This window comes from Strongylocentrotus purpuratus, unplaced genomic scaffold (genome assembly GCF_000002235.5).
Source record: "Strongylocentrotus purpuratus isolate Spur 01 unplaced genomic scaffold, Spur_5.0 spur5_scaffold_17, whole genome shotgun sequence".
NCBI classification, from domain to species: Eukaryota; Metazoa; Echinodermata; class Echinoidea; order Camarodonta; family Strongylocentrotidae; genus Strongylocentrotus; species Strongylocentrotus purpuratus.
Genome location: NW_022145602.1, coordinates 1,063,875 through 1,085,283, shown reverse-complemented (window position 1 = coordinate 1,085,283; position 21,409 = coordinate 1,063,875). Strand labels below are relative to the sequence as shown.

The following is a 21,409-nucleotide window of genomic DNA, read 5'->3' as shown; positions in this document are numbered from 1 at the left end:
ATTCTTCTTCTTTTCTTTTTTTATTTTTTTTATATGATTTGATTCGTCTTTGTCTCATTATCAGTTTGTCTTAAATTAGTTTAACACAGACTCAATATAATACCTTAAAGCCTATCTGGGGGGGGGGGGGTGTTTCATAAAGCTGTTCGTAAAGTTATGCATGACTTTACGATTTTACTGCAGAACAGTAATTTTTCAAGAGCTTCTCATAAGTAAAGGTAGCATAAATCTGTAATTTGCATTAACTCTTGTTTGAGTTGTAGGTTTTTAAATTGTCAGACTAATGTTGAAACCAGAATCGTGCCATTGTATCGTCTGGCATTGGAGTATTTTCTTTTCTTTGGAGGTTGTTATGTTAGGGTTGTTGATAATGATATGGTGTTCATATTTGTACATGTAAATGTATATTCCTCATATTAAAATACTGAAAGTATATATGATTTGATTCGTCTTTGTCTCATTATCAGTTTGTCTTAAATTAGTTTAACACAGACTCAATATAATACCTTAAAGCCTATGTGCACTAGTCACTGGCCAGGGGGGGGGGGGGGGGGTGTTTCATAAAGCTGTTCGTAAAGTTACGCATGACTTTACGAACGACTTGTACATGAAGTGCCAGATATGATGCCCAAAGTTTTTTCCTGATGTTTTAACAAGTGTGACTATATTTCAAATAACCTCAATTAAATTATAGCAAAAATCCCATTTGGCTTTTCATATTTAGGTCATTCTTAAAGTCATGCGTAACTTTACGAACAGCTTTATGAACCCCCCCCCCCCCCCCCCCCCCCCCCCCCCCGGAGGGTTTAGACCTCCATGCACTGACGGGTGGTTATCTCATCAATTAACATAAGAAAAAGGGGACCAATGGTCACCGCTTGGGCATTGTTTGCTACATAGAGGGCGCAAGTAGCTATAACTGGGTTTTCTCTCTGTACTCTCACCCCTATTTCTGTCATCTTTTTGTGTCCGTCTCTCTCTTTTCTTGCCTTATTTTTCTCTTCTCTTTCCTCTCTTCTTGCAATTGTCTTTCCTTTTCCTGGTTTTCATTTTTCTCTACTTCCATCTCTCTTGTATTTTCCCTGTATATCTTGATCTAATCAAATGTCTTTCAGCGAAGACAAACTTAAAAGCTTTTGCATGCAATTCTGCTTTTAGTTCCCGTGCAGTTTGATTTATGCTTTCTGTCAATTTTTGCAGTTCACTTTAACAAGTGCAAAATGAAAGCTTCAGTACGTCTTCATCCAAATCTATTTTTTCATTTTACAGTACAACTCATCTCTTTACAAATAACACAATTACAGCAAATTTTCATTATCATAATGTTTATTATATCATTTTTTCCTCAAAAAATACCGATTACAACAGAAGCTTGTATTTCGTTTAAATATAATAACATGCAAGTAAACCTCCACATTACATTATACTGTAGTATTAAACGGCAGCCACAGCGCTGACAAGAAGAACCAACAAATGGATAGGTTTAGGTAGTACTTTGATAACCCAGTAACAGTACATAACAGGAATATCCATGTAACAAATAACATCATCATAATAATACATATCAAATATATATCAATTTGAGAAAAAAATAATATAAATACAATATGCATTGGTTACATGGATACAATGATAAATTCTTTCTTCTGTTTTAGCATTCTCAAAATATTTACCAACCAGGCGTTTGTTAAAAAATATTACACTTTTGATTAATGGTAAACGACATTCAAAAGTTGTAAAATTTTCTTTGGATAAGCTTTGGAATAGCTTCAACCAGTTTTCTTTTATGTCCTGCAATTAAAACAGGATCTCCTTCTTTATTTGCTTCATTTTTCATGAGAATTCCAAAATTCGAAATTTCTTTTAATTTTCTTATTATGTTTACACATTCTTCTGTCACTTTAGTCAAGAATTAAGAGGCATAAATATGAATTATATCCAACAAAACATCACCAAAATATAATAATTTAGAGCAACTGTTACAAACTTATTACTTGACTCATATCATAGTAACCATACACTACATATCATATCAATTGATATTTTGATATTGATCATTTTAGTCTCAATTACAATACAATAACAAGGCTTTGGGTAGGGGGAACACAGATATATTGAAAACAATGCTCATACATTCAATAAACTTAATTTTTCTAACTGCACGATAATAAGCTTTTAGCTGCAATAATAAATTCCACATATCAATACAGCTTTCATAGATAAAACTTAATAATTAAAATAATGGATCAACATTACATAAAGAGCAGGAAACTGTGGTAAATTTGGGCATATATTGCTTTACTCTTTGTAAGATGAATGTATTTTGGGGGTAAAGGCTCATTTTCATTTGACCCAGTAAACCAACTAAAAAACTAATAGAAAATGAATACTATTAACTTTATAATGGGCCATACATTTCTGTATCTTATAAAATGAAGGTACATGTAAGCATGGATCTACTACGAAGTAGGTCCATGATGTACCTGTAAGTGAGTTTGCTAGGGGCAATTTTTGTTTTCTCACTCTGACTTGCCAATCCTTTATACATTAAATACATGTAGGTTACATTGTACAGCATTAGTTTACCGCATAATGTGTGAATGTGTCTGATATGAGTACTATCATATGAGCAGCATTATAAATGTACTTTTGGCAGCGTCTCTTTCAAGAAGAAACATTATAAAGCAACTTAGTGTCTATATGGTGTTCCAAGGAGGCCAATGATAGCATTTAAAAGATAAATCCTATAAAATTGGAAGGGCCTTATATAATATTGTAACAAAAATATAGTTACTTTACATCAAAATATATATTTCCACACTCAAAATAATAATAATAATAATAATGGATTCTTATATAGCGCACGTATCGACCTTGCAAGGTCCTCAAGGCGCTCCAACATTACCTGGCTATGCTAGGCTGCCAATTTCGATGCTCACAGCATTTCAAGGAATAAAAACTGAAGAAAAATATCAACAATTTCAATTAAAACAAAATAGAACAAAACAAATGAACAAAGAATAGAGTTAGACTCCTATAATTCTGTTTGAATATCTAAATGAAATAAAATCATATTGTTAACTGCCTGCACTAAAGCTATAACAGCTATGTATCATCAATTGCAGTAACAGCTTTCTTGCGGGAAGCCGAAAATTTGGCATGGAGACTATTAAAATAAGATTCACATCAATGTGTTTATTATCCTCACACTAACACATACGCCCTTATGTCACAGAAGAGAGTCGCATCTGCATGTATCACTGGCATGGGTTTCTCATTGAGGATCGGGACGCAAGTCCCATACTGTGCAAAATTGAACTTGATGCATTACCCATTTATTGCTATGGACAATTAATTCACTTTGCATCTGCAGCAAAAGGCCTTATGACAATGAAACGGAGAAAGCGAACATTATATATTTATGTACATACATTTTATGATAATGAGGGGTACATATTACATTCATTTACTGTAGCACCAATCAGCAAAAAATAAATAAAAATAAAAATAATAAAACGATGTAAGACACAACAATTTTTCTTGCGAGTATTTAAACTCGTCATATGATCTTTGGTGAATAAAACATGTATGAAAAATAAAAGTAGAATTATTCATTTGATCTGTTTTGTTTATGAACTTTATACATAATGATGCGAACTACAAATAAAAATGATACAACTGTATGTTTACTGGTACTTCATAAATGTTGTCTGTTCGGAGCCAGAGGGGCGTTTACTCTGTGTTACAGTATTTGAGTTAATCCCTACTGGCTGCAAAAAGATATGTGAAGCACTGAAGTTGAGAAAAGAATAAGAATATGAAGGAGGGAAAAGGGCAAGAATAAAAAATACAAAGAGAAAGAACAAGAATGAATGGAAAAGCAAGATGCAGATGAAGGGGTGGGGGGGAGAGGAAAAGAATGAAAAACGCACAGAGAAAGAATAAGATTGAAACGGAGGGTAAGATGATGGGGGAAGAGTCTCCTGATGGAAGAAAAATTGATGTTTACCGTGACAACGCACTGACAAGAAAACAACTTTCCATTCAGAAATACTGTTCATAAAATGGGATGCATTGTGGCATTATATACTTCACAAGACATAATATATTTTGCAAATAATAACATCTTATTTACATTTATTATATACAAATATACCACTGACCCATTATTGCTTTTTATCAATTATCAACTATTCTACTCTATAACCCTTTCTATTCTATTCTAATCATAACACTACACACGTTTAAAGATAAAGTTGAGTTCTGGTCATGCGATTGCATTGTGAAATTAATTTTCACCTCTACCCAGAACTCCACCTTCTCTTTAAATAGAGGCGTATTTTATATTAACTCATTTCCTATAGGACTGGGTGACTCCTGTATTTAAGCATATCGTCGGTGGGGTGACAAAACCTTGTATCTCAATTTTTTGAGATTTTGACTTTTTTGCATAATTGTGTACCTAATGACCTACGACACCACCTGATAAATCCATGGAACGCCTCCTGTCTCGGTTTTTTCACAAATTCCACACAAAGGACGGTGTCACAGCACTAAATCTGTGTTGAGACAGGACGGTTTTTACGCTCTCCTGAAAATTCATGATTTTTGAGATACGAGGTTTTGTCACCCCACCGACGATATGGGAATCAGAGAATTCAGTTGTTAATGTTTACTTGATAAGCGGGGGCCAAAATTAAAAGCTATATTGCTGTTACATCTTAAACCTCCATAAAAACCACCCTGATACAAGTGGTTTAACATGTAGTGTACCGTAGGCATTATATTGCATTTGGTATACTCTCTAGACACGTACGTCAAGGTTATATGTACTTTAAACACACACATACACACAAGATTACAGATAGTCTGTTGAGAGCCAGAAGGGTGTTAACTCTGTATTGAAGTACAAGTCGAACCTGCTTTAGTGACCACCTGTCTACAAAGACCACATCTTTAGATTCCCTTGAAAATGGTTTCTCATTGAAACATGTACTAAAGGAACCTGTACAGAAAGACCACCTGCCTATGGAGGCCACTTTTTGTCTCCCGTGGGTGGTCTTTATAGACAGGTTTGATTGTGTATGAGTGAGCGCCCTTCTGGCTCCGAACAGACCATATGAATACTGGGAATGATGGATGGCATGGACGGCATTAAGGTAGGATAGACGGAAAGGCGTCGGCAGTCGAGGTGGAACAGATAAAATCAATGTCTTATGAACTAAATTAAGACTCTCTGCCTACACACTACAACTCCAATCATTTGCATAACACGAATAAATCAAGCTCCTACAAACCATTCCGTTTTCTCTCTCCTCCTGTAGCCATAAATCCAAATCAATGTCGTACTGTACATTCACGACTGAGTTGTTAAAATGGATTTGATGCTAAATCCACATTACTAATGTTGGGTCTACATGCATGGATTAATAATGAGACCAACATGCAGTATTAATCATCAATACCCTCTACTGTCATACATTCAAAACTAAAGTCCCTTTCCCTCTTTGCCAAGCACTAACAATGTTTGAAATCATACAAATTAATTAAAATATTGCAGATTTTTCATCATCTGTGCAGCACGAGTACATACAATCAAATTGTCTTATTTGGTGCCCGAGATATTATTGGCACAGCACACATCAGATGAATAGATTATTTACTTCAAAGGTACGTTTGAAAACCTTATCATTGGTTCAGAGCTGGGACCCGTTTCACAAAGCCTTTTTTTCAATGACAAATGACTAAGATCAGTGACAAATCTGCTGATAACTAATCAGAAGCAAGGATTTCACTAGCTTATAACAAATACTGTCATTTGTCACTGATGACAAGTGTTGTGAAACGGAGCCCTGGAAAAGATTTAACTGTGTTAAAATACTGAAGTTAATGGCCCTTCTTGCTCCAAACACACATAATACTTGTTCAATAACTTACTGCATGGACAAGATCCCTGATCTCTTGCTTAAAATGATGAGATACACAGAACAATGAATGCTACTAATGATTTTAACAATGACCAATATAATTTATAGGCTCTAAAGAAATATTCATCTCAATAAATATCTTCAGCAGCCTACCCTGTCCTCGTTCGCTCTGCTCTTAGCAAAGAATACAAAGCTACAAATATTTCAGGTTTTAGATGGAACACTGTTTCGTGGAATCATTTCAGGATGATTTTCAGCCGTTGAATACCGGTATGGATAAATAACACAAAGGGTTGGATTTCACTTGTTTATGTAATATGTAATGTTCTAATGATAAAGGCTTGTTATCATATCTGAACGCACCTTTAATCCAATTTTCTTCTACATTTATGTAGCATTACTGGGGGGTGTGTTTCGCAAAGACTAAGATTGACTTTAAGTTGGACGTAAATATGGCAGGCCATTCATGCCAATGGTTGACCTCACCATTGGTCTCCCAATTATGATCTTTAGATAATATTTTTCCTTCAAATAATGTAAGTTTTGTAGATTAGTGAACATGATTTGTACGTCCCTTGAGAAACCATTTCGAATGGTCAGAGGAACTAGTGGCACTAACGGCCTGCCATAGTTCAGTCCAACTTAAAGTCGATCTTAGTCTTTGTTGAACACCCCCCTGGTCTATCTAACACTTCAACAAATGTCAATAGACAGACTAAGAGAAGGAACTCGTCTGTTGCGAGTCAGAGATATGTTTCCTTGAGTAGAAGGATGATGAACTAATGCCCTTCTACACAGTAGCTACCAACAGACAATATTACTTGTGAATATAATATGTTGTAGTCTACAATGTATGTTGCTAAATGAGGTACATAAAGGTACGCATGACTTTACAGGAATGATGGAACAAAATACCTTGCAAAAGTAGTCTATACATGGACACTGATAGTCCCTCTCATCTACCAATTCTTTGTAGATGCCTTACTTCTTCTACTACATATTATTCAGTCAATGACGCACAAATAAATGCAGCAATGAGTAAGAGACATGTGCGTGTACTGTATGTCTTAACATTTTATCCATTTTTTTTTCTTTCTTTTTTTCTTTTTATTTGATGGTGTTAATGATGATTAGTTTTCAGGGATACCAGTTGATTTGACCTGACCAGCCTGAAAAGTGACCCAGAAATATTGGATCGGCATATACCAGTATTCAGTCCGATAAAAAGTCGGAAAAGTTCTGCTTAGACAAGTAGCAGAGCCTAAAATCAGACAAAAACCTACAAACTGGCATCCCGTAGTGAAGGTACTGTTAATAACAATAAAAAAGTGCAGGTACTGGAAAGCATTTGGCAATTAGTTGATCAACATTGGACCTTTCATTTCACACATTAAAATGTTATGCATGCAAGTCAGTGATCTGTACTGTTTCTTGAAGCACTGTGAACTAAATCAATTTAAAAAAAACTGTTATCAAGCATGAACATAAAAATTATACCAACAAAATAGAAAATAATAAAATCATTAAAATTAAATAATGAGTTGCACAAAATTCAACCAGTTTTGTCAAATTTCAATTGTGTATTGTGGATGGGTTACAGAATGACAGGGTAAAAAATCAGAGCTTTGTCATGAGGATGACTTTTCAAATAATTGTATCAACATCAATCCTTTTTTTGTTTCCTTTTTTTTTCAAAGAGGTCAGGGGGGGAAATTGCCCTCATCCATAGACTTTGTATTTTATTTCTATTTCTTAATTATTATATTTTTTCCCCTAAAGGACCATGTACTATTAAAGGATGGATACAATCTATGGATTGCATGCAATTCTGTTTGTGTTAGGTTAGATTAACTGTTTAAAATCAACCATCACAGTCACAATCGACTTCTAAATCTACATGCACCATGTTTCTAGTTCTACTATCTACTTGGAGAGAAAATTTGGTTGAAATGTTCAGTCCCACATTACATGCATAACATCTGTGTTAGTATCCTACTTCTAATTGCATTCTAAATGAATGTCATGCTTATTCATGCATCAACTCTGCATAGATGATACAACTGACATGGAAGGGATGGCATTTATGCTAATTAGGCTCACCAAATACAGTCAAAGCTGCTTTAGTGACCACCTGTATAGAAAGACCACATTTTGTGTTTCCCTTGAAAATGGTTTCTCATTGAAACATGTAGTTAAGGAACCTGTACTTGAAGACTACCTGCCTATAAAGGCCACTTTTCTTGTCTCCCTTGAGCGGTCTTTATAGACAGGTTTCACTGTATTACGACCTGTTGAGAGCCAGTAAGGCATTGATAGACTGTGTTTAATATGGATCAATGCCCCGCTCGCTCTAAGCAGATTAATTGGTAGATGATTATGGTATAATGAAATCACACACGTTTAAAATCATGGCTCTGGGCCCCGTTTCGTCCAACTTCTTATCAATAACAAGTGACTCATTTCTATAACAAATTTGCTCTCAGCCAATCAAATGCAATGATTTCAGGAGCTTATAACAAAAGTTTTATGAAACAGGACCCAGGGTCTCGCCACACATCACAGACAATAAAGTATAATTGCACCGAACAACTTGCCTTTCACCTGGCTTCACAATCAGATTTTGATTCCATTTAGTAGTTTCTCATTGAAACATATACTAAATGAACCGGTACATAGAGACCTTTGCCTACAGCGGTCTTTAAGTACAGGTTTCACTGTAATACTGTCTTATAGTCAAACCTGCTTCAGTGATAACCTGTACAGAAAGACCACAGAAGAGTTTCTCATTAAAACCTGCATAAAGGACATCAAAGACTGCTTTTCTTGTCTCCCTTGAGCGGCCTTTATATACAGGTTTCACTGTAATAATAACTGTTTCTTATGACTGAACACTCGATTGACTGCAGCATGACAGGTGCAGATACAATCAATGCTAGCTAGCACACTCAAAGGAACTCAATTGAGATGTAGGTGTCCAGGGACCAGTTTCACAAAGCCTTTTTGCAATGACAAATGACAAAAATCAGTGAAAAATCTGTTGATAACCAATCAGAAGCAAGGATTTCCGTAGCTTATAACAAAAATTGTAATTTGTTACTGATGACAAGTTTTGTGAAACGGGCCCCTGGAGCAACATTACAATCATACATGAAGCCGACACTGAAGCAAGGTGAGGCGATGATGACATTGACACAACCTTTGACCTTCCTCACGACGTCAGTGCATTGAAGTGATCGATCATGTACTCGCCAACACCGAAGTAATAGACCGCCTGGGCGATGCCGAAGAGAGGCGCGATGACGAGGATTCGGCAGGTGGCGCCTTTGAAGAATGCCTGAGGTCCCTCGTGCTTCAGGATCTTTGTGAAACAGTCCCTGACTCCGGTGTAGGTTTCCTCTCCCTCTGCATGCTCTAAGAGTTGGAGTCTGGTCTTTATTACTGTAACAAGATAAGTAGAGGTAATAATAATAATAATAATATGGAATATCTAGGAGGGCTAACAACAATAAGTATTGCACAGTGTTTTAATACAGATAAATATATATGAAAAGAGGACAATTTACAGTCTCACAGGAAGTAGATAACTGGGGAAAAGGTAAGTTTTGAGGGATCTTTTGAAGGTGGCAAGATGGGTAATTTCCCTTATAGAAAGGGGGATGTTGTTCCAAGTCTTTCATAGAGCAACACGTTTTTGCAGAATAAAGAATAATCACTATTCATGTCTTATGGCCTCAAAATTAAAGCTCTAATTTGATGTATGATGGCACACTTATTGAAAACCCAAGTGATTTCAAATACACCCAATGGATTAGAACTAAAGATGATCATTGAACTCTCTTTGTTCTTGTCACAGTTTACTTTGATACACAGTTAATAATGAGTCTTCAGCTCATGTCCAATACATAAGGCAATAATGGAAATTATGAAGTACTGTTTCATGTACGTATGCAGGATAGATGATATCTGATGGTTACATTAAGATACATACAAATACTGTATTTTGCTGTTTTAAGTACATGAGAGAGAGAGTGTGTCAGAGACAAAGGGACAGAGAGAGAGAGAGAGAGAGAGAGAGAGAGAAGAGAGAAGAGAGAGAGAGAGTTCTACATGTAGATTAGTGCATGCAGCAAAGGGCAGCAAAACATCAGACCGTAACATGAGCATTTGTTGGGAAAACAAAAACACTTCGTAAGCAGATAGGAATGTTTTAGAGCAGTACACGGATACTGGAAACTTATTCAGAGAAATTCTAGATTCAAATACATGCAAATACAGTCAAACTATGATGACCGTCTGTAAAAATGTGTTATATAATTTCAGCACTTCATATTAATGACAATTATATAATACGGGGCCCAGATTAACATTTGAGAGATAGTGTTCACAAGAAATGAAAATATGGTCTCTATAGACAGGTGATCTTTTTATACAGGTGGTCAATATGGCAGGTGTAACTGTAATAATAATACAATGAGACCTGTCATATAGGCCACCTCTCTACAGTGGACATATATTTTGTCTCCTTCAAGAAAGAAACGTGTATTGTAGAACCTGTTTAGAAAGGCCACCTATCTACAGTGGCCGATTTCTGCATTTCTTACGAGTGGCCTTAATAGACAGGTTTGACTGTATATGATTAAGAAAGTGTAGCCTACACCTGTCTAGAAAGACCAACTGTCTACAGTGGACATATATTTTGTCTCATTCGAGAGAGAAACGTGTATTGTAGAACCTGTCTACAGTGGCCAATTTCTCTGGTTCATATGAGTGACCTTACTAGACAGGTTTGACTGTATAAGATTTAAGAAAGTGTAAGCCTACCATCTACAGGGTTGACGGACACTGCAGCTGTTGTGGCAGCTATACTGCCCGATACGAATGTGTGTAAGAAACTAGCTCTCCGTGTCTCCTCTGACTGGAAGCCCTGCAAAACAAAACAAATGAAAGATCACAATTAAAAATGTATGAAGTATTCAGGACTACACACACTCAGGAAAGAAAGATTACTGACAGTCCTTTGCAGGACTCCCCAATCCTCCCTCTCTCTCTCTCACATGATGCAACCGTAAACCTACTGTATATCTACATCACCATGCAAGGCTATACATATAAAGCAGCATCTAAGTATGAAGTTTGTTATCGACGAACGGAATGGTAAAGTACAAAGGAGCAGAGATAGAATGGCTCTGAAAAGCTCAAAAACAGGTGGTCAATAAAGCAGGTTTGACTGTAAATCACACATCAAAATCTCTTACAGGGTTGTGGGGGGGAGGGGGAGGGGGAGGGGGAGGGGGAGGGGGAGTTGGAAGGGGAGGGGAGGGGGAGTTGGAAGGGGTAGGGAAGGGGTAAGGAAGGGGTAGGGGAGAGGAGAGAGAGGAGGGAGGGGGAGGGGAAGGGGGAGGTTCTAAGTGGTTAGCTTCTAATGATTGACATAACAGTCCTACTATATCTTACCAAAGCATTGAGATGTGCAAAGAATGGAAAGTAGATCATTGAGAAGGGTATATCCCTCATCAGTGTTGCCCCTAGACCTTGATACAGACCAAAGAACCCTTTAGTCTGGATCAGGTCCCGGGCGATGGCTAGACCGGATGATGGGACGGTGCGTGTGTTGGCTGAGTAGGACCGGGCTAGGACGGGGTTGAGTTTGCCTGAGGTGGTGAGATCGTTGACGGAAACGGAGCCGACGCCGTTTGGCTTGAGGAGCAGGGCTTCTGTGGTGAATGAAAGGATGGAAACTTGCTAGACTTTGATTGGAAAATGCCAGAACAACAAAGAATAACGTGACAAACCACATCCTGCGACCCATTTCACAAAGCATTTTTTCAATGACAAAAATCAGTGACAAATCTGCTGATAACCAATCAGAAGCAAGGATTTCACTAGCTTTATAACAAAAACTGTCTTTTGTCACTGATGATAAGTGTTGTGAAACATCCCCTTAATCATTATTATTGGATATGATAATAATAGTGGGTTCTTGTATAGCGCTCTATCTGTCAGACTTGGCACACCTGGCACTCCACAATTATTACCTCAGCTTTACAAAGAGTTGATATCAATTGCAACTTATTTGCCATTGATATCAATCGCAGCTATGTACATAAGAGATAGGAGACTGCAAACTTGCGATTGATTTGGATGAATCGCAACTCTTTGTAAGACGGGACCCTGGTGCTTCACAATTATTACTCTAGCTTTGCCATGGCTACCATGGTGGCACTCTAGTACTTTAAATTAATTCCTGTCAGGTACCCATTTACCTCACCTGGGTCAACCGTGGCAAACGTGGATAAATGTTGGTGACTTACATGTATCCCTTATACCATGAGACATAATGTACATATAGCAAACAGAAAGTACTTCATTTCGGGTTCAAATTCAAATTTAAATTTTGTTTCAATGCCTGCAGGGGAGTTTTCACACTTTCCAATTGACACCTTATAAAGTTCAAGCCTCTTTCTACTGAAACCATATAAGATATGAATAATTGACTTCAATGAGATGGGCCTAACCCACACCACCTGAGGTATCCCCCTATGGCGACGTCAGGGAGGTGTTTTTCTCACACCTCGACCTGATCGACTCATCTACATGTACCTTACAGCTAAAACACTGCTTGCTCTCACCATAACTCATTTATTCTTTCTTTCAATATTTCAGTCACTCTTTCTTTCTATCTTTTGTTCTATACACCTGTATTTCTTTCTTTATTTATCTATCTAGTTACAAATCCCACACATTTTATGTAAATTCGTCTTTTTCGAACTCCACTTTTTGAATCAAAATAAAATATTCTGAGTTTCCTGAAAATTCTATGATTTCGAGCTCCAGACTTGGGATTTTTTATGCCCAAATGTCCCGGCACCTGTTAGTATTGAGCTTCATGTAAAGGCTTGTTCACATACCATGTCGCAGGAAACCACAACAGTTTAATACTTAGGAGGGAAGAGCATACTGCGGATCACATTTTTATTTCTTTTACCGCACTGTAGAAATAAAGTTATAAGTTGATAGTGGCAGTAGTATTTTGCAAAGTAAGAAGATACTGGTACCCATATCCGTTCCAAATTAAATGGGTATCAATAACAATTTGCATTTAGATGGAGACTCAATACATTTGTTACTTTTGCTAGTCCTTTTACAAATTTCTATACAAAAGTAATCACCAAACACAGCAGATGGTGATGGGGGGGGGGGGGGGGGGGGGGGGGGGAGGTACCGGTAATATGAACTTTGCTTATTTGTATCATGCAACAGATGTCATGTCATTCTAAAATTGGACATTGGGTCAGAACTGGATAGAACTGGATTTTATCACAAGCCAAGTGCATTCCGTAACTATTCTACGGTCCACATTAACATGATTCTACTATTGCAACTTTGGGACTTTAGTCAATGCTAATGCGTATCAACCTCTAGCACTGCACTACGTGCTTATAGGCAGCAATTGAACACATGAATAGTCAATACACGAATAACACACAAATGCACACAATGGTGCCGATGTGGCTTTAAGCAAGTTTGACAGTAGACTCTTGATTTGAATTTTTAATTATTCTTTCTAACATCGGTGAGTTGAAAAAAATGGTATTTTACTGCTATTTGGGTGTCATCAATTGTCACTAAGGTACCGATTTTTAGTGAAATCGGTTTAGTTTTGTACAGTGGTGTTTGAAATGTTGAGAATCAATAGAACAGGTTTTAATACACAGCCAGGATAGTAATGCAGCTATGTGTGATTCCAATCAGCTCACCTAGTTTCATATTACTCTTCGTCCATGATTCCCATCAGAAACTCTATCTCTACAACAAGCTGCCCTCTTATACAGAGGGAATAGGGTAGCAGCTGTTACTATCACTGCCCTCACTCCCTCTGGAAAAAATACCCTTCTGTATTTTGACATCCAATGAACCGCCATATTTCCAGAGGGAGGAAGATCACCGTTGGTCAAATCCAGAGTACTGATATCCATGTTCATGTGTCTGTCTCATGCTTTAACAATGGATGGAGCTTTAGAATTTTCACTTAAATAATCAGAACATAAATCGCAAGTTTTGTTCAAGACTACACAAGAACATTATCATATTCTTTGCATCATATAACCCTGTTGGGAATGACCAACCATTTAGACACTATACGGTCCATATGCTACAAAAATTCCAACCCAACACCGGGTTTATGCTTTCGTTCAAAATCAGGTATAGCAAAACAGAAGTTAGTCTAAGGTTTAATGTTTTCCTTCTTCTGAATGAGATCTTAGACCCTGGTTGTGTTCAGCTGAATTTGTAGAACATGCAACAAACACGACGTATGCAATCCACATGCCAGATAGTGTGAAATTTTGCAGCATTGGAAGCTATGTTACTAATGCAGTTATAAACATCACATTGTACAAACCAAAGCAACTTTGACAAATGTATTAAACAAGTCAAAACCCCCTGCACACATAAATCCCATAGATCATTAATAAATCCACCAAAGGGTGTTTTACTAGTTACCCTCCCTCCCACTGATACTTACTTTTATGACCTGCATCATGTAGCTGTATTTTGAGCATTTCCTCAGGGGTGGTGATTATCACCTGGCAACACCCTTATGATTATAGTGAGTATATTTGTTAACCTCCCTCCCTCTGGTACTTACTTTTACGACCTGCATCTTGAAGCTGTATTTTGAGCATTTCCATAGGGGTGGTGATTATCACCTGGCAACACCCTTATGATTATAGTGAGTATATTTGTTAATCTCCCTCCCTCTGGTACTTACTTTTACGACCTGCATCTTGAAGCTGTATTTTGAGCATTTCCATAGGGGTGGTGATTATCACCTGGCAAAACCCTGCACCTCCTCCAGCAATGGTCTCTCGATAGAGTGGCAAGTGCCCACTGTACAGAAAGAAAGAGGGACAGAGACAGAGAGAAAGAGAGAGAGAGAAAGAGAAAGAGAGAGACAGAGAGACAGAGTAAGAGACAAAGAGAGTAAGAGACAAAGAGAGAGAGACAGACAGAAAGAGACAGAGAGAAAGACAAAGAGAAAAAGAGAGAGAGACAGAAACAGAGAAGATAATATTACTGAATTCATTTCACTCTTACATGTATAATTTCTACATTACATAAGAATCTTCAGTGTTAGATGGGAGATAGGCAGAATAATTGTGCTTTCAAAATCGTGCACAAGTACGGCAAGATTAAGCCAGAGTACTTTTTTTTTTAATAATGCGCAAGCTCTTGAGTTTGGGGGGCCAAAGACGTGATAACACACTCCCAGTGATCCTGTTCAAGTGTAAAATATGCGAGAACATTTCCCTGACGTGAATTTACGACCATGGGATTCAAGCTCAGACACCAAGACATGTGAGAATGTAGGATTCTAAGAATTGACGACGGAATAGACTCCTACTTGCTTATGAATTATTTGTTGACGTCTCTTCATGACTTTCTCAGCAATAAACAAATTTATACTGTGTAGATGACAATTTTTCATTTTAATCTTTCATTAACTACACAAACAAAAGGAATCTGGTTTACATGTATAGGTGCATTAAGACTCATTAACTCTTAAGTCACCAAAAATCAGAAAAAGCATGGGCCCTAACGTGGTTCCCTGTGGGATGCCACTTGATAATTCCCGCAAGGGAGAGTTGTATGTACTCTGTACTTTAAAACTTAATGCTGAGTGCATAGGTAGGTATGTCTGGAAAACTTTTGATCATTATTATGCCAATTATAAATAGATTACTCTCTTCACCTATTTCATTGACACTAAGCCAAAAAGTGGGGAAGTTATCAATCAATGTACAAGTTAAATTTGATAAACAGATTCATTTCAAGCTTTGTTTTAAACTGTTCTATAGGATGAAAAGTTTCAGATAAATATAGAAGGAAGCGAGTTCTGGGGAATGGGTGCAGATATGGCAAAGGACAAACATGTATAAAGTGTAAAATGTAAGACCATTCTCGTCCTCGGCACAACCACTCTAGTGACCTCCGATAACCTAAAATGATCTTATGGGCCGAGTCACTACACCGTCTAAGGAAGGTTGACAGTCGTCAGAAAAACCTTATGTACTGGTAGCCAATGCATTTGGCAAAGGTTAGGACTTATTGGATGGAGTAAATTTAGGTTTAGAGGTGGTAGCTTGACAGTATATTGTAGCAAAGTGGAAACAGCTGATCGACATTTAATCCTGGGAGAGGAACTTCTCGCATCCAATTGATATAGTTTCTTTAAGAGCCTGTGTCACTATTAAATAGCTGGCTGGAGTGGAGGTCCTTCAGATCATGTACATTTGCTGGTAGGACTATGACATTTTGGAGTAAGCTTAGGCTAAGAAGGGGTAGTTTCAAAGTGGATACAGCTGATCAACATTTACATCTGGGAGAGAAACTTGTATCCAATTGATAAAAGTTTCTTTATGAGCCTATGTCACTAATAGATGGCTGGAGGTCCTTCAGATCATGTACGTTTGCTGGTAGGACTATGACATTTTGGAGTAAGTTTAGGCTAAGAAGGGGTAGTTTCAAAGTGGATACAGCTGATCAACATTTGCACCTGGGAGAGGAACTTCTCGTATCCAATTTTATAGTTTCTTTACGAGTCTGTGCCACTTAACTTAGCCATGAGTTCTTTAAGTCTTGTATAGCTTGCTGGTAGTATATGTACATTATTCCCATTACACAAGGTTACGCAAAGATGCCCTTTTTTCAAAGGATGTTGCCCTCCAGGATTTAGGGTGATCGACAACAGGTTCAAACATGGATCAGTGACAGCTTTGAATTTTTATTGTACATGTACATGTATAGGTTTTAAAATCAATAACTGTTATAAGCTACTGAAAATTAAGGCATTTGATTGGCTGAGAGCAAATTTGTCATAGAAATTTGGCATTTTTTATTGATAAAAAGCTTTATGAAACCATCAGGGTCATCATCCCCACAAGTTAAGAGACACCTGGAGAGTTAATGTGCACTTTTGATGGGATAAAAGTAATTTTAAAAAATATGTACTTTTTACTTCAGCTGCTGAGATGATTATGATATTCTGCAGGTCCTGACTGAAGTTGATACAAGCTCTAGTAGTTTTATTGAACAGTGAAAAGCATGGTTTGCGGTTTATGTCACGGCACGGCACTAATATCTTTTGGCAAGATATTAATCTATATTTGCCACACTGCACCCAGGTGCAGTAAATGGGTAACCAGTAGGAAGAAATTCCTTGAATGCTTGAGCACCTTTTATGGTAGCTGGGCTAAAGCCGGGGTAATGATATGATTGCAGGGCCCTCAGGGAGAACAGTATTAAAACTAATGAGGCTACCCTGGGTAAACAAGACATATTATTATCATTATTATTACAGTAATCAGATGTACTACAATCTCAGATGTAGCCAAGATTGGACAAAATAATTTAGAACTGGCCCATGAACCTTGTACATAAAGTGCGTCCCAGAAAAAAACGAAACCAATAATTATCAATGTTTTATCATAACTTTCACAATTATAATTGATAAATGACACAAGTTTGTAAAGCTTAGATGCTCCTCTTTCATTTGATACAAGTCATATGATACATATTTCCTGCATGAATGATTAAAAACAATTTGACACACTGTACATGTACAGTATGTAGGGATTTTTTTTCTTAAATCAATTTTTCCTGGAAGTAAAGCTACACATGTAGACATAGCAGCAATGGGATGAGTATTTTGATCAATGGGCAGGGGGTAATTGCCGTGTCACTTGATGCAATAGTAATGGGTTCAGTCAAATGTGAAAGTTATAGTAGCAGCTCCCGAGTCTATCTCTTGGATGTTAATTAATAGTACACCATGCAATGGCTTGAATGAATGGGCTAAGAGGTGCAAAGGGATCTCTCCAACGTCACACACCGAGGTAAATAAGGAGCAATCACTTGTATACAAACATCTAAAGGAATCTCTACTCATAACGCAAAGGTAAATACTGTACACTGTACAGAGCACTAAAGATGTATATACGGTAGTGCCTATCTATTCTACATGTATGTTGACAAGACAATTTTATGAAATCTTGTAACATTTCTCAAAAATAAAACATACAGTCGTAGCAAGAAATATTAAATGATCTCCTTGACAAGAGGTTTTAAGGGACACATTCACACTTAAATTTAAGCCTGCTTACATACATGTTAGTATGAAAGTGACCTCCTAAATGTAGCTACTCTGGCTTCTTTGTGAAACCACCAGAAAGTTGAGCTTGCTTCAATGTCTAGCAATCAACTTTGATGCTTCACTGTGAAATAATGCAGAAGATGAATTGTCTTGGGATATTAATGTTTCATGATTGATGTGCACCTTCGACTCTAAAGTAATTTTAAGTCCAATAAAAAATGACTAAACTCATTATTGTCCAATACAAACATTTCCATTTCTTTTTATCTGCAAGTAAAATAAGACAGCAAGGGGAAAGCAGTTTAGGCATAGCATACACGTACATCCAAATTTTAAACGTTTTTTTTTTTTTGGGGGGGGTTCCGACAGATCAATATCTACTTCAGGAAATTAAACTTTTGTCCAATGATAAAGCAGTGATAAAAAAACTTGGCTCAATTCTGTCAGAGAATTGCAAGGCACTATTAAAGTCACATACTACAAATGGCACTTGAGACACACTTGATTTATTTACAATAAGCCATCAAAACTCAAATCTCATTTCATCACCTGTTAAATGCCAAATGGCCTTTTAACCCTTTCAAGGCAATCATTCCACATTTTGTGGTTTGGCTCGATAAATTTTTATTCAGAGCCCTAAAAAATAAATAATAATATAATAATAAAAACATTACTTATAAAGCGCTTACCACCGAAGTCTCTAAGTGCTATAAATACACCTGATGCATTGGTAGAAAAAGCCAAATTCTCTGTACAATATATATTAATTTTTGTTTCATGACTACATGTACATGTACATGTACATGTATATTGCGTGTGATACCAGGGAAAAAAGGCTATACAATCCTTAAATTGGCAACACTTTGAGAGATTCAAAATCATTGTTTTTCAATCAATCTCCACTATTTTTCAACTTTTTCACAATCTTGCAAATGCTAAATGTTTTCAGAGACATTACATTTTATTTTAAAGTGGTAGCAATAAAAGTCAATATAATTGCTGCCAATTTGAAGAATGATATGTGATCGATTTAGTCCTAAAGATAAATCCTGTCCTGAAATAGTTGGAAAATATGATGAGAAAAGTAATTATGGTAGGGCTGTATGGAGATCATCTCTCTCTCTCTCTCACAGTAATTTACTGGTACTGCGCCTTATTGAATATTCTGACATAATCTCACGAGGGTTGTGACGTCTCAATTACCCGCGCTACGTAAATCTTTTATAGATGCATACGTGTAATTAGTTTCAACGACCGCTTCATACAGAATGGTTACACGTGGGAGGGAATAAACAAGCTGGAGGCAATATTTCGATGGGAGAAAACCGGAAGAGGAAGAGAGGGAAAGACAACACAGAGAGGGCAGAAGACTCATAGAGAGAGAAGTATTAAAGATAAAAGAAAGAAATTACGTGGCGGAAAAAAAAGAGAACAATAATAGAATGATAAGTGAATGAGTGTGAGTGAGGGACAGAGAGAGAGGGAGGGGGAGAGAGGGAGGGAGAGAGAGAGAGGGAGGGAGAGAGAGAGAGAGAGGGGGAGAGAGGGAGAGAGATCAATACACATGTCTTGAATTAGAAGTAAGAGAGGCAACCCTGAATATCACGAGATGGAAATAACAAGCAAACAGAATCGCTCACTTCCGGTGAAAGCAAGCACATGCGCCGATCGATAAAGTGCAGCTTTGAACCATTACCAATCACGCGCCAAACGACACAAGCAAAGAGGAGGAGGATGAGAAATTCTTTCCGCGCTGAGCCATAGTCAGATGCTCAATCAATACACTTAAGAGCTCAGTGAGGTTTACTCAGCGTGGTCCCATCCCGCACCATCCCCTCAAACTGATACCCTCCCTTCCCTCAGTTCATGTTTGAAGATGAGGAATGATTCAGGGTGTTGGAAGAATAAGATAAGTCATCTATCATCAAGATTGGTACTCAATATTAAAACCTAGAAATGTTCTCAGTTGAAATCATGTCCCCTGATTCAAGGAATTACTGTACAATCAAAAGAATTCTTAATTATCTATCTCTATTTAAATGTTTTGATATCACTCCTATATGATATTGATGAGTTGTAACACTTTGTTGTCATTATTACTGAATATCTGCAAGTTTATGATGAGGGATGGATGAGAGTGTTGGATGAATAGGATGTTTACTAATCTAATGTTCACCACCAGTACTGAACAAACCTAGAAATGTTCAAAGCTGGAATCATGTCTCCCAATTTGATGAATTATGATCAATAATATTCTTCATTATTTCTCTCTATTTATGCTTTAATATCTCTCTGATATTGATGAGTTGTAATACTCTGTAATCATTATCACTCCATATCTGCAAGTTTCTGATTGCAATCATTGTATACCTGTCAAGAGTATAAATTTTCTATTCCTGTAGCCATCATGACATAAAAATTAAATCAATAGATACATTTCTAAAATTTCCACACCCCTTCTATTTATAAAGGGATAAAAAGTACCTTACAGATCTCAAGTAAAGGCTTGTTCACCTGTTGCGATAAAATGCTGAAGTTTACCGCTAGATTATTTTTAAGCTTTTTTAGGCAAATTGCACTTCACATTTGTGTATCTTATAACAGACAGAGTACGCATGACACATTTGTTGTGCGCAACTACCTTTTTCATTCCTACTTGTCATTTATTTAGTACACAAAATAAATTGCTGGAGTTAAAAACTGTCCTATGTGAACACGCCTGTCATCCTCCAGGAGGAGTGGCAGTGTGAAGAGGCCAGCAATCACTAAATTACACATACAGGCCATCATATGGGCAGCTAGCGCCATTAGGAATATTAATTGGTGCGTAGTAATGACACGTTTATTGACATTTGGTTGGTGCTCTAAAACAGACAGACTATTAGAAATTCCTCCGTACATATGTGTGAACCACAAAATAGATGTCAGTCAGTCAGTCAGGAATCCCATGACTTTTACAAGCAGATCACATCAAGATATTTATGATTGGAAATCAAAATTTCATTTTTTGTTTTCCTAACAGTTTTTATAACACTACAGTCTATTGGAGAAAGTGAGTATGATAAAACCGGTCACTCAAAGATTTTTTACTTTTTAAGGCCATTCATGATCATTTTGAAGCACAATTTTGTTAGGGCTTCAATATTACACCATATATCACAGACACTTATAACATGTAGGGCCATGAATCTCAGATTTAACATTGTTAAACAATGCCTTTAAAATGTAAGTTTGTAAACGCTAGAATACTATAGTAATACTTAACATGATACTAGACTTTGGGTCTAGGCAATCCTAATGTGATGAATAAAAGATGAATATCAAGCATGCA

At 37.0% G+C, this 21,409-nt stretch overlaps 1 protein-coding gene across 2 annotated transcripts in view; it reads right to left on the bottom strand.

Moving 5' to 3' along the window:
- Window positions 1–6,694: 6,694 nt before the first annotated feature.
- The window catches only part of LOC753367 (mitochondrial glutamate carrier 2), a 30,151-nt gene continuing 15,436 nt past the window's right edge, over window positions 6,695–21,409 (bottom strand). The window contains exons 5-9 of one of the 2 annotated variants that reach the window (XM_030988413.1): window positions 14,759–14,816; window positions 14,575–14,635; window positions 11,382–11,641; window positions 10,749–10,851; window positions 6,695–9,365 (exon numbers count right to left, since the gene is read on the bottom strand). In XM_030988413.1, the coding sequence (XP_030844273.1) occupies window positions 9,136–9,365; window positions 10,749–10,851; window positions 11,382–11,641; window positions 14,575–14,635; window positions 14,759–14,816 (712 nt within the window). In that variant the 3' untranslated portion in view covers window positions 6,695–9,135. Of the gene's footprint in view, window positions 9,366–10,748; window positions 10,852–11,381; window positions 11,642–14,574; window positions 14,636–14,697; window positions 14,817–21,409 lie in introns of both variants that reach the window. The other variant, XM_030988412.1, reaches the window with a different exon arrangement.